This window comes from Esox lucius, chromosome 9 (genome assembly GCF_011004845.1).
Source record: "Esox lucius isolate fEsoLuc1 chromosome 9, fEsoLuc1.pri, whole genome shotgun sequence".
Classification (NCBI taxonomy): domain Eukaryota; kingdom Metazoa; phylum Chordata; class Actinopteri; order Esociformes; family Esocidae; genus Esox; species Esox lucius.
In genome coordinates, this window is record NC_047577.1 from 1,224,884 (window position 1) to 1,239,306 (window position 14,423).

A 14,423-nucleotide genomic window follows, 5' to 3' on the forward strand; every position below is an offset into this window, starting at 1 on the left:
TAAGGCTGTGACAGTTGGGTGAAGTAGAGACCTCCCTGTCAGTTTAAGGCTGTTACAGTTGGGTGAGGTAGAGACCTCCCTGTCAGTTTAAGGCTGTTACAGTGGGGTGAGGTAGAGACCTCCCTGTCAGTTTAAGGCTGTTACAGTTGGGTGAGGTAGAGACCTCCCTGTCAGTTTAAGGCTGTTACAGTTGGGTGAGGTAGAGACCTCCCTGTCAGTTTAAGGCTGTTACAGTTGGGTGAGGTAGAGACCTCCCTGTCAGTTTAAGGCTGTTACAGTTGGGTGAGGTAGAGACCTCCCTGTCAGTTTAAGGCTGTGACAGTTGGGTGAGGTAGAGACCTCCCTGTCAGTTTAAGGCTGTTACAGTTGGGTGAGGTAGAGACCTCCCTGTCAGTTTAAGGCTGTGACAGTTGGGTGAAGTAGAGACCTCCCTGTCAGTTTAAGGCTGTTACAGTTGGGTGAGGTAGAGACCTCCCTGTCAGTTTAAGGCTGTTACAGTTGGGTGAGGTAGAGACCTCCCTGTCAGTTTAAGGCTGTTACAGTTGGGTGAGGTAGAGACCTCCCTGTCAGTTTAAGGCTGTGACAGTTGGGTGAAGTAGAGACCTCCCTGTCAGTTTAAGGCTGTTACAGTTGGGTGAGGTAAAGACCTCCCGGTCAGTGTCATTGGGCTGTTCTGCTCTGCTCTGTCAACACGGGCTCATACTCCCTCCCAAACATACATACACACACATACACAAACACACACACATCCTTAGTGTGGGCAACACACTGTAATCTTGCTGTGTTTGTGTGTGTGTCTGTAACCTTGCTGTATGTGTGTGTGTGTGTCTGTAACCCTGCTGTATGTGTGTGTGTGTGAGTGTGTGTGTGTCGTAACCCTGCTGTATGTGTGTGTGTGTGTGTGTGTGTCCATAACCCTGCTGTGTCAGCTTATTACTTTTTAAACTATCTCCTTCTGCCTGACGATCTACAAACTATCCTCCTAACTGCTCCGGGCCTCTCCCTGTCTCTTTGTCTGTCTGTTTTCCTGTCTCCCTGTCTCTTTGTCTGTCTGTCTGTCAGAATGTCTGTCAGTCTCCCTGTCTCTCTGTCAGTCTGTCTGTCTCCCTGTCAGTCTGTCTGTCTCCCTGTCTCTCTGTCTCCCTGTCTGTCTGTCTGTCTGTCAGTCTCCTTGTCTCTCTGTCTGTCAGTCTCCCTGTCTTTTTGTCTGTCTGTCTGTCAGAATGTCAGTCAGTCTCCCTGTCTCTCTGTCTGTCTGTCTCCCTGTCTCTCTGTCTGTCAGAATGTCTGTCAGTCTCCCTGTCTGTTTCTCAGAATGTCTCCTTGTCTCTCTGTTTGTCTGTCTGTCAGTCTCCCTGTCTCCCTGTCTGTCTCCCTGTCTGTCTGTCTCTGTTTTTCTGTTTCACTGTCTGTCTCCCTGTCTGTCTGTCTGTCTCTGTTTTTCTGTTTCACTGTCTGTCTGTCTCTCGTTCTGTCTGTGTTCCTGGTCTCTGTGTTAATGACACTCTCCACACTATTCCTTAGGACTCAGTCTTCCATCCTTCCTTCTTCCCCTGTCAGTCCTTTGTTTCTCCTCGGAGAGGAGCTGTGTAGCACACTAACCTAATCACAGCTGCCCTACTACTCTGCCCAAACTAACTGGTTGGGGAAACATTTATATAAGGAACAGTTTAAGTTTCAACTGTTCTGATAGGCCAAAATGTGCATCATCCAGGTAAAATCATCAACCCACTTGCACGTGACAAACTGATAGCAAAAGTAATATGTTGATGTGGTTGGACATGCTACAACACGAATACATTAAAGCCAAAAACGTTGCGTCTTCCTCACTGTGAAACTGCACCTTCTGATCATCAAAGCAACCTATTTTAGGAAATACCACTGGTTGGTGGATCTTTCTGAGTCTAAAGTGCAGTTTGTTCCAGGAAATAATGTCTGTCAGCTGGCGGGGCTAGCATAGTGCTAGCATGTGCCAGGTAACCTGATGGGACCATCTGCAATGTAGACACTGAATCATGATACGGCCCCAACATGACTGTCTCAGAGTGGAAGAGTTTACCTGGGGCAGAAGGTTATGGGATGCCAGGAAGGATCAGAATAAAACAGGCTGTCAGGCAGACAGACAGACAGGCTGACAGTTCAACAGACAGACAGGTAGACCGGCTGACAGGCCAACAGCCAGACAGGTAGACAGGCTGACAGACAGACAGGTAAACAGGCTGACAGGCCAACAGACAGACAGGTAGAAAGGCTGACAGGTCAACAGCCAGACAGGTAGACAGACAGGCTGACAGGCCAACAGCCAGACAGGTAGACAGGCTGACAGGCCAACAGACAGACAGACAGACAGACAGACAGACAGGCTGACAGGCCAACAGCCAGACAGGTAGACAGGCTGACAGGCCAACAGCCAGACAGACAGGTAGACAGGCTGACAGGCCAACAGACAGACAAACAGGTAGACAGGCGGACAAATAGACAGACAGACAGACACGCTGACAGGCCAACAGACAAACAGTGGTTATTTTCCTCCGGGTTCAACACCTGGCTCTCGGGTTGTATCACTTCTCCAGCCTCCCCTCTCTGTTCCCTCTCCACGTCCTGCACATCCTCCCCTCTCTGTTCCCTCTCCACGTCCTGCACATCCTCCCCTCTCTGTTCCCTCTCCACATCCTGCACATCCTCCCCTCTCTGTTCCCTCTCCATATCCTGCACATCCTCCCCTCTCTGTTCCCTCTCCACATCCTGCACATCCTCCCCTCTCTGTTCCCTCTCCACGTCCTGCACATCCTCCCCTCTCTGTTCCCTCTCCACGTCCTGCACATCCTCCCCTCTCTGTTCCCTCTCCACGTCCTGCACATCCTCCCCTCTCTGTTCCCTCTCCAAGTCCTGCACATCCTCCCCTCTCTGTTCCCTCTCCATATCCTGCACATCCTCCCCTCTCTGTTCCCTCTCCACGTCCTGCACATCCTCCCCTCTCTGTTCCCTCTCCACATCCTGCACATCCTCCCCTCTCTGTTCCCTCTCCACGTCCTGCACATCCTCCCCTCTCTGTTCCCTCTCCACATCCTGCACATCCTCCCCTCTCTGTTCCCTCTCCACATCCTGCACATCCTCCCCTCTCTGTTCCCTCTCCAAGTCCTGCACATCCTCCCCTCTCTGTTCCCTCTCCACGTCCTGCACATCCTCCCCTCTCTGTTCCCTCTCCACATCCTGCACATCCTCCCCTCTCTGTTCCCTCTCCACATCCTGCACATCCTCCCCTCTCTGTTCCCTCTCCACGTCCTGCACATCCTCCCCTCTCTGTTCCCTCTCCACGTCCTGCACATCCTCCCCTCTCTTCCCCAGACAGTCCCAGCAGGGTCCAGCCAGTGTTCCAAGGGTTACTACTACCCCCTATAAACTAACCCCTACACCCTAACCCCTCCACACTAACCCCTACAACATAACCCCTACACACAAACCTCTTCACACTAACCCTTACACACTAACCCCTACACACTAACCCCTACAACCTAACCCCTACACCCTAACCCCTCCACACTAACCCCTCCACACTAACCCCTCCACACTAACCCCTACACCCTAACCCCTCCACACTAACCCCTCCACACTAACCCCTACACCCTAACCCCTACAACCTAACCCCTACACCCTAACCCCTCCACACTAACCCCTACACCCTAACCCCTACAACATAACCCCTACAACATAACCCCTACACACTGACCCCTTTACACTAACCCCTACAACCTAATCCCTACACACTAACCCCTACTCCCTAACCCCTCCACACTAACCCCTACAACATAACCCCTACACACTGATCCCTTTACACTAACCCTTACACCCTAACCCCTACAACCTAACCCCTACACACTGACCCCTTTACACTAACCCCTACAACATAACCCCTACACACTGACCCCTTTACACTAACCCCTACACCCTAACCCCTACAACATAACCCCTACACACTGACCCCTACACATTAACCCCTACACCCTAACCCCTACAACATAACCCCTACACACTGACCCCTTTACACTAACCCCTACACCCTAACCCCTGCAACCTAACCCCTACACACAAACCTCTTCACACTAACCCCTACAACCTAACCCCTACACACTAACCCCTACACCCTAACCCCTACAACCAAACCCCTACACACAAACCTCTTCACACTAACCCCTACACACTAACCCCTACACACAAACCCCTCTACACTAACCCCCCCACACTAACCCCTACGCACTAACCCCTACAACATAACCCCTACACACAAACCTCTTCACACTAACCCCTACAACATAACCCCTACACACTGACACCTTTACACTAACCCCTCCACCCTAACCCCTACAACATAACCCCTACACACAAACCTCTTCACACTAACCCTTAGACACTAACCCCTACAACCTAACCCCTACACACAAACCTCTTCACACTAACCCTTACATACTTACCCCTACACACTAACCCCTACAACCTAACCCCTACACCCTAACCCCTACACCCTAACCCCTACACACTAACCCCTACACCCTAACCCCTACAACATAACCCCTACACACTGACCCCTTTACACTAACCCCTACAACCTAATCCCTACACACTAACCCCTACAACCTAACCCCTACACACTGACCCCTTTACACTAACCCCTACAACATAACCCCTACACACTGACCCCTTTACACTAACCCCTACAACATAACCCCTACACACTGACCCCTTTACACTAACCCCTACACCCTAACCCCTGCAACCTAACCCCTACACACAAACCTCTTCACACTAACCCCTACAACCTAACCCCTACACACTAACCCCTACACCCTAACCCCTACAACCAAACCCCTACACACAAACCTCTTCACACTAACCCCTACACACTAAGCCCTACACACAAACCCCTACACACAAACCCCTCTACACTAACCCCTCCACACTAACCCCTACAAACTAACCCCTACGCACTAACCCCTCCACAGCTATCTTACCCTGCTGATGGTGAAGAGTAGTCCAGGGCGTCCACTGCAGATCCCGGTGAAGCAGTATCTCAGCCTCCAGTAGAACAGGTGTTCTGATATGAAGGTGATGAGTGCCAGGCCCATGGCTGTGGCCAGCATGTAGAACACACCGGCCATGTTGTCTATGTCCAGCTGACTGGACATCACCTCGTTCTTCTCGTTGTGACAGATCCCCGTCAGCCAGATGGCCTCCAGCTCCTCCATCTCACCTGAGATAGACAGAGATAGAGGGTCCATGTCAGTAAAGTCTATGACATTATCCTGAGATAGACAGAGATAGAGAGTCTATGTCAGTAAAGTCTTTGACATTATCCTGAGATAGACAGAGATAGAGAGTCTATGTCAGTAAAGTCTTTGACATTATCCTGAGATAGACAGAGATAGAGAATCTATGTCAGTAAAGTCTTTGACATTATCCTGAGATAGACAGAGATAGAGAGTCTATGTCAGTAAACTCTATGACATTATCTACTGACAGATAATTGAAAGGGTTAGATAGATAATAATAGGAAAAGGATAGACAGAAAGATAAATAGAGCAAGATAGATGGATGTATAGATGATAGAAGATTAGATAGATGGATGTATAGATTATAGAAGATTAGATAGATGGATGTATAGATGATAGAATATTAGATAAATAGATGGATGTATAGATGATAGAAGATTAGATAAATAGATGGATGTATAGATGATAGAAGATTAGATAGATGGATGTATAGATGATAGAAGATTAGATAAATAGATGGATGTATAGATGATAGAAGATTAGATAAATAGATGGATGTATAGATGATAGAAGATTAGATAAATAGATGGATGTATAGATGATAGAAGATTAGATAAATAGATGGATGGCGTATTTCACAAAGAGAGACAAACAAATGTGTGTTTGTCTTGCCCAGATGTTCTGACTAGCCTTAGTAAAAGAACAAAGTGTCAAACTAAGACAAAGTAAACACCACTCTCTTTGTTTTCTGTCTTACTACCCCCTCTGTTTCTGAGTCTGTGTGCATGTGTATGTGTATGTGTGTGTGTATGTGTGTGTGTGTAGCCCAGAGGTTCAGACTGGCCTCAGTAAAAAGGTGAGGTGCACAAACTAAACACTTCAGTAATTGCTACAGTAAGCGCTTCTCTCATGTCTCTGTCTCTCCCCCTTCTTCCACCTCTCATGTCTCTGTCTCTCCCCCTTCTTTCACCTCACATTTCTCTGTCTCTACCCTTCTTTCACCTCACATGTCTCTGTCTCTCCCCCTTCTTTCACCTCACATGTCTCTGTCTCTCCCCCTTCTTCCACCTCTCATGTCTCTGTCTCTCCCCCTTCTTTCACCTCACATTTCTCTGTCTCTCCCCCTTCTTTCACCTCACATGTCTCTGTCTCTCCCCCTTCTTTCACCTCACATGTCTCTGTCTCTCCTCCTTCTTTCACCTCTCATGTCTCTGTCTCTCCCCCTTCTTTCACCTCTCATGTCTCTGTCTCTCCCCCTTCTGTCACCTCTCATGTCTCTGTCTCTCCCCCTTCTGTCACCTCTCATGTCTCTGTCTCTCCCCCTTCTGTCACCTCTCATGTCTCTGTCTCTCCCCCTTCTTTCACCTCACATGTCTCTGTCTCTCCCCCTTCTGTCACCTCTCATGTCTCTGTCTCTCCCCCTTCTGTCACCTCTCATGTCTCTGTCTCTCCCCCTTCTTTCACCTCACATGTCTCTGTCTCTCCCCCTTCTTTCACCTCTCATGTCTCTGTCTCTCCCCCTTCTTTCACCTCACATGTCTCTGTCTCTCCCCCTTCTTTCACCTCACATGTCTCTGTCTCTCCCCATTCTTTCACCTCACATGTCTCTGTCTCTCCCCCTTCTTCCACCTCTCATGTCTCTGTCTCTCCCCCTTCTGTCACCTCACATGTCTCTGTCTCTCCCCCTTCTTTCACCTCACATGTCTCTGTCTCTCCCCATTCTTTCACCTCACATGTCTCTGTCTCTCCCCCTTCTTTCACCTCTCATGTCTCTGTCTCTCCCCCTTCTTTCACCTCACATGTCTCTGTCTCTCCCCCACTACAACACTTATATTTTGAATATTTAAGATTTCTATTCATACTGTCCATATTCCCATTTCTACATTAATTGAAATTGCTTCTAGTCATTATTGCTATGTATATTTTGTATTTTTATTATTATTTTGCTTTATATATTTCTTTAAATTGTGTGCATTATAATTATTGGCTGTATTGTAGTGTATTCTAGTGTAAATGTGAGGTATTTTAATTATATTGGCTGTATTGTAGTGTATTCAAGTGTAAATGTGAGGTATTTTAATTATATTGGCTGTATTCTAGTGTATTCTAGTGTAAATGTGAGGTATTTTAATTATATTGGCTGTATTCTAGTGTATTCTAGTGTAAATGTGAGGTATTTTAATTATATTGGCTGTATTCTAGTGTATTCTAGTGTAAATGTGAGGTATTTTAATTATATTGGCTGTATTCTAGTGTATTCTAGTGTAGATGTGAGGTATTTTAATTATATTGGCTGTATTGTAGTGTATTCTAGTGTAAATGTGAGGTATTTTAATTATATTGGCTGTATTCTAGTGTATTCTAGTGTAAATGTGAGGTATTTCAATTATATTGGCTGTATTCTAGTGTATTCTAGTGTAAATGTGAGGTATTTTAATTATATTGGCTGTATTGTAGTGTATTCTAGTGTAAATGTGAGGTGTTTTAATTATATTGGCTGTATTCTAGTGTATTCTAGTGTAAATGTGAGGTGTTTTAATTATATTCTAGTGTATTCTAGTGTATTCTAGTGTATTCTAGTGTATTCTAGTGTATTCTAGTGTAAATGTGAGGTGTTTTAATTATATTGGCTGTATTCTAGTGTATTCTAGTGTAAATGTGAGGTGTTTTAATTGTATTCTAGTGTATTCTAGTGTATTCTAGTGTATTCTAGTGTAAATGTGAGGTGTTTTAATTATATTGGCTGTATTCTAGTGTATTCTAGTGTAAATGTGAGGTGTTTTAATTATATTCTAGTGTATTCTAGTGTATTCTAGTGTAAATGCGCTACATTGGTACAGTTATTCTGAACTGTCCTTCAGGGCAGATGATGTTCACACTGATGGGGGTGGCAGCTGCAGGACTTACGGCTGCTCATTTCTTGTCCTCTCATCCCTCTAACCTCTTCTCCACCCCACCTCATTCTCTTCTTCGTTCCTAACTACTCTTCTCCTCTCCTCCTTTCTATCTTATCTCCTCTTCTCCTCCTCTATTCCTGTCTTGTCTTCTCCATCTCTCCTCCCTCATTTCCTCTTATCTGTGCAGTATGAAGCGGAGCGCGCGGAGAGTCGGGGACCCAGAAGTAGTGATGGACATTCGAGGCTTCATTACCGTTCTTCTAGCAGCATGATATTATGCTAGCAACGGCCTTAAATCCCAAGGAGCAAACAACAGTAGTGTTGGATTTCAGTGGCTAGCCCTCATTGAAATATATAAGGCATTATAATTAACACTTTAGTCTGTACATTTTATGTTTATTGTCCGTTCTAATGTTATTCTTGTCTGTTCATTTTCACAGACTACATTGTTAACTATGTTGCCTTATACATTTCAATAATGGCTTTTATTGTAATAATGAAAATCTGAGTGCTCCCAGCATAATATCCTGCTGCTAAAATAACACTAATGAAGCCTCGTTTGGCCATCACTACTCGGCAGTTCAAGCCCAGACAGAGTCAGGATACAGCAGCGGATGAAACCGACCTGCTATCTGGAGAGGAGGAGGGGAGGCATATACAGACGCTGTGAAAAAGCACCGAACTACTATATCTCTCCCGTTAACAATTTGTACACTTCCGCGTTACGCCTGATGTCCACCAGATACGTCATTATTTAGAGTACGTTATTTTTGTCGGATGTCCTGTACGTATTTGTTCATGCTTGACACGTGCTTTCGCAAGGCAATACAGTTGAAGCAGAGAGAATACGTGTTCGCGGTATCCAGAGAACCTGCTGTATATGACCAAAGTGCATATTGCCACCGGGACATCAACTCCAAAAACGCTGCCTGGAGCAGGATTACTACTACAGTTATATCTGCGCAGTTGAATGAGATACTATACTTGTGGAATATAGGTGCTGGTGAATCAGCTAGGAACTTCGACAGAGCAGGTACTAAAAAAGTATCTGGTACCAGGTACTATCCTACATTTTTGTCCAGTGGAAAAGCAGAAAAGGCGGGGCGAGTAGAGCTGAGTCAAGCTGATACATGGTGTAGGAATACTTTAATACAATTTTATTTTACGTTAACCCGATGAAGAGTAGACAGAACGTCTCATGTGATAACTTGCATATTATTTGGGTGTTAATTGATGAAACAATTAAGGTCACATTTATCCAGGGCTCATATTATTTCTTCCAAACAGTCTCATTGTCTTAGATTTTTCCACATTTATTTGTTAAGAGAGACTGATAAGGAACAAGGTATACTGTTTGGAAAAATAATAATTGTTATTATTGTGAAGTTTTTATTTTACATTTTTCCCCCTTGAAGATTTCAGTTTGTTTTTCAATTGAATTGTCCACATATAGGTCACATTAAAAGTGGAAAAAGTTCTGACATGATTTGCCCTAACCCTAACCTTTACATCACAAAAACCTGCCATTTTAACAGGGTGTGTAGACTTTTTCTATTCACTGTACTCTGGTTGTTACCACTTAATATAATATTTCTTCAGATCTTCAAAAATGAAATACATTTGTTTTCAACGTGTACTTTGCACAAACGTGTGGGTTTGTACAGTATTCTGTGTGCGACTGTTAAACCTTTTATGGACAGAAAAACAGTCAAAATCCAAATTGAGCCTCGCCTCAGACTGCACACTGCAGTCCAATAAGTTATATCTGCAGGGGCATTACTTAACCCTATGGGGGTTCCTGAATATTAAGTTATGCCCAATGAATATTAAGTTACACCCACTGATGTTCCCTATTGGTCAGTTTGGGGACATCCTGGTTTGACACACATTTCAACACTAGGTGTCATGTATGCGTATGGCATCATTACGTCGAGTGTACTAATGGAGGAAGAGTAAACTAATGTTACAACTTTATCTCAGAGTCCATGTGATTTCATTCAATATCTTTTGTCAAGATATAACACTAGGTTCAAGCAGTTCAAGCAATGATATAGAAAACAAAAGTGTATTTGCTTTGACTGCATGTTGAAAAAGTGCTCTAGTCTGATTATGCTTGTACCAATTATGTGAAATTATATGGTATTTTCCAATGCCATTTAATTGTATTTTATTTCAGGATTAAAATTGTTTCATAACATACAACTGAAATATATTTATTTGAAGACTGAAGTGCCTCTAAAAATAGTTTGAAATATTTAGGTTACAGTCAAGAATGAGACACTGGAGGTTTAGAAAGCCGCTGAGTGCAGTTATAATACAGACACATCCATACATACACATGCAGTCATACTCACTATGCCTGCCATGGTCAGTTTTTCTTTGAGTAGCCATTGCTTGGTTATATGTGATACAGTAGAGGGCGATCATTAGGAGGTTGATGGTTGAGAATGCTGCTTATTGCAGTTACAATATAGTTGATCTGAGCTTTACATGTTACAAAGTGAAACAGGCCTCCCTTTTGCACAATTTTATACAGGATTACCATTCATGCATTTCCATCGATTCAACATATTACACAAATGTGAACATGCTGTGTAAGGTACATTGTGCAGTGGACCTGTGAGCAACAACTTCAGTGTCAGCTAAACTGTTCTGCTTTGCTGAGATCTGTGAGTTCTGCTGTGAAGATCTGACCAGTTTTAATACAATCATTGTAATGGTTTCTCCTTCCTTTGACTTGCATTGTTCAATTTAACTGCATTGTTCTAGAAAGGGGAAACTGGTAACTGGAAGTGTTGAATTTTCTATAGCCTGTTGCAGAAAGGAGGCACATTTCAATATGCATCATGTAGAGGTCAGGTCAACATCATAGGTTTGATCAATGTTATATTCTTTCAGTGTCCATGGAATTAGGACACACGTTATCTGATACTTTTTATTTACATTGTCTGAACTCCATCCTGTCCCTGCATTTAGTCACGTGATTTCACAGAACTCCCACTGCATTCTCTACACACTATCTAACTGCACAGTGTTTTTCTCTGAAATCAGCTGACCTCCTCAGAGGTTCTTCACCACACACTGTGAGCTCTACATGGATGTTCTGATTGGTCAAACACTATCAATCCATGATTGCAGTCTGCTATAAATAAGAACACCTAGGGATGGGTGTCACCTTGACTTCTGGATGTTCATTGGGCTGTAAGTGTCTGCTTTATAATTATTACAGGTTTGAACTTTGTTGATCTTATTTCCAGTATTATTATGATTGTATTTGCAATAGTGGCAGAATGCTTATGTAATTAACACATTTACTGCTTGTCCTATCCATGACAGTTATTTTATTAACTACTCACTTCTCACTGTTGTTGACATGGATATATACTGTACACTGCCCATGTTCCTGAATGTAGTGAATTATCTTGCTCAGGAAGCAGAAATAGTTAGAGGCTACATTGGGTAACCTTTCTAAAGAGAAATGGGTAATTGTTGTAATCAAAAACCTGCTGATATATCAATCAATCAATCAAATTTATTTATAAAGCCCTTTTTACAACAGCAGTTGTCACAAAGTGCTTTACAGAGACACCCGGCCTTAAACCCCAAGGAGCAAACAACAGTATTGAAATTCAGTGGCTAGGAAAAACTCCCTAAGAAGGTCGAATTTTAGGAAGAAACCTAGAGAGGACCCAGGCTCAGAGGGGTGACCAGTCCTCTTCTGGCTGTGCCGGGTGAGATATTAAGAGTCCAATTGGAATAATAAATAAATTTCTCCGGGCTAAATCCAGAGTCTATTTGATTTTAGACTAGGTCAGAAGTATGACCAGGTGGACAAGGACAGGGACAGCAACGGGCCCCCCAAACCAGGTAATCCGCAGGTGTGGACCAGGACCTCATCTCCTCCTAAAATTTAAAACTGGAGGAGACTGAGAAAAGTTAGTAGTACATCCCTCATATATTTAGTTTAATCACCCTAGACAATGCTTTGCACTCTGTTCCCCTGTTAAATATATACCAGGAGAAATAGATTGTCCCTCATTCATTAAATGTGCATACAATAAAATAAGTTACCCTAATGATGGCTGAGTTTGCTCTTCTAAAGGACTTTGGGTCTGGGCTGAGACATGAAAATGTTCTGTAACTGCACTGATTTCTTCATGGAGACATGGAGAATGACGAATAGTTAATTAGTCATTTTAGGCTATAGTTTATGCTGAAAATTTTGTATCTACTGTGTATTACCTAATCTATTAGGAATTAACTCCATATTTTCTTATATCAATTCACTGCTGTTCTTGCAAATGTTTAATGACTGATATACACCATCTATTGTGGGAATGTGAGAATAATAATAAAATACAATTATTTTATTTGTTGTGACATCAGCACCACTAATAAGCGTATGTGCCTTTAACGCTGCACAATTCAAACCGCGCCAAACATGGCAGACAGTAACGTTAGTCGAGCTCCACAAATAGTATCGTTTTTATACAAGGACTTTGAACTGGGCCGTGTGAATAAAAAAAGATTTGCCAGATGCAAAATATGCAACAACGTCAAATTTCATTCGTTATTTTAAGAACCACAAGGAAAGGTAAGAAAGTAATCTCTTTATATTCAGTTTCACTAAGATCTATAACGATTAAGTTACTAATGTAATTAATTAATCTTTTGTTTGTCATAATTTGGCCTTGGTTGCATATTATGTTTTTAATTTTTTCTTGTTAGAAATGTAACCATTTTCATTACTGAATATGTCTGGTAAATAGATGTAAGGGAATTTGACTATAACAGTGGCATAGCCTGAATTTTTATGTGGATGGGCATCTTAAAATGAGCGGGCATGTATATTATTACACGTAGGCTATAACGTCTGTATTATTTTGTGTGTTTGTGGACTGCATGTGGAAACTGAACTCCATCCTGTCCCTGCATTTAGTCACGTGATTTCACAGAACACCCTCTGCATTCTCTACACACTATCTAACTGCACAGTGTTTTTCTCTGAAATCAGCTGACCTCCTCAGAGGTTCTTCACCACACACTGTGAGCTGTACATGGATGTTCTGATTGGTCAAACACTATCAATCCATGATTGCAGTCTGCTATAAATAAGAACACCTAGGGATGGGTGTCACCTTGACTTCTGGATGTTCATTGGGCTGTAAGTGTCTGCTTTATAATTATTACAGGTTTGAACTTTGTTGATCTTATTTCCAGTATTATTATGATTGTATTTGCAATAGTGGCAGAATGCTTATGTAATTAACACATTTACTGCTTGTCCTATCCATGACAGTTATTTTATTAACTACTCACTTCTCACTGTTGTTGACATGGATATATACTGTACACTGCCCATGTTCCTGAATGTAGTGAATTATCTTGCTCAGGAAGCAGAAATAGTTAGAGGCTACATTGGGTAACCTTTCTAAAGAGAAATGGGTAATTGTTGTAATCAAAAACCTGCTGATATATCAATCAATCAATCAAATTTATTTATAAAGCCCTTTTTACAACAGCAGTTGTCACAAAGTGCTTTACAGAGACACCCGGCCTTAAACCCCAAGGAGCAAACAACAGTATTGAAATTCAGTGGCTAGGAAAAACTCCCTAAGAAGGTCGAATTTTAGGAAGAAACCTAGAGAGGACCCAGGCTCAGAGGGGTGACCAGTCCTCTTCTGGCTGTGCCGGGTGAGATATTAAGAGTCCAATTGGAATAATAAATAAATTTCTCCGGGCTAAATCCAGAGTCTATTTGATTTTAGACTAGGTCAGAAGTATGACCAGGTGGACAAGGACAGGGACAGCAACGGGCCCCCCAAACCAGGTAATCCGCAGGTGTGGACCAGGACCTCATCTCCTCCTAAAATTTAAAACTGGAGGAGACTGAGAAAAGTTAGTAGTACATCCCTCATATATTTAGTTTAATCACCCTAGACAATGCTTTGCACTCTGTTCCCCTGTTAAATATATACCAGGAGAAATAGATTGTCCCTCATTCATTAAATGTGCATACAATAAAATAAGTTACCCTAATGATGGCTGAGTTTGCTCTTCTAAAGGACTTTGGGTCTGGGCTGAGACATGAAAATGTTCTGTAACTGCACTGATTTCTTCATGGAGACATGGAGAATGACGAATAGTTAATTAGTCATTTTAGGCTATAGTTTATGCTGAAAATTTTGTATCTACTGTGTATTACCTAATCTATTAGGAATTAACTCCATATTTTCTTATATCAATTCACTGCTGTTCT

At 42.9% G+C, this 14,423-nt stretch overlaps 1 protein-coding gene across 2 annotated transcripts in view; it reads right to left on the reverse strand.

The window, feature by feature from the left end:
* LOC105009144 (glutamate receptor ionotropic, NMDA 2A) overlaps positions 1-14,423 on the reverse strand; it is a 248,229-nt gene that overhangs the window by 42,764 nt on the left and 191,042 nt on the right. For both annotated transcript variants that reach the window (XM_029122035.2, XM_029122036.2), the window contains exon 17: positions 5,010-5,248. In XM_029122035.2, coding sequence (XP_028977868.1) covers positions 5,010-5,248 — 239 coding nt within the window. The remainder of the gene's footprint in view (positions 1-5,009; positions 5,249-14,423) is intronic.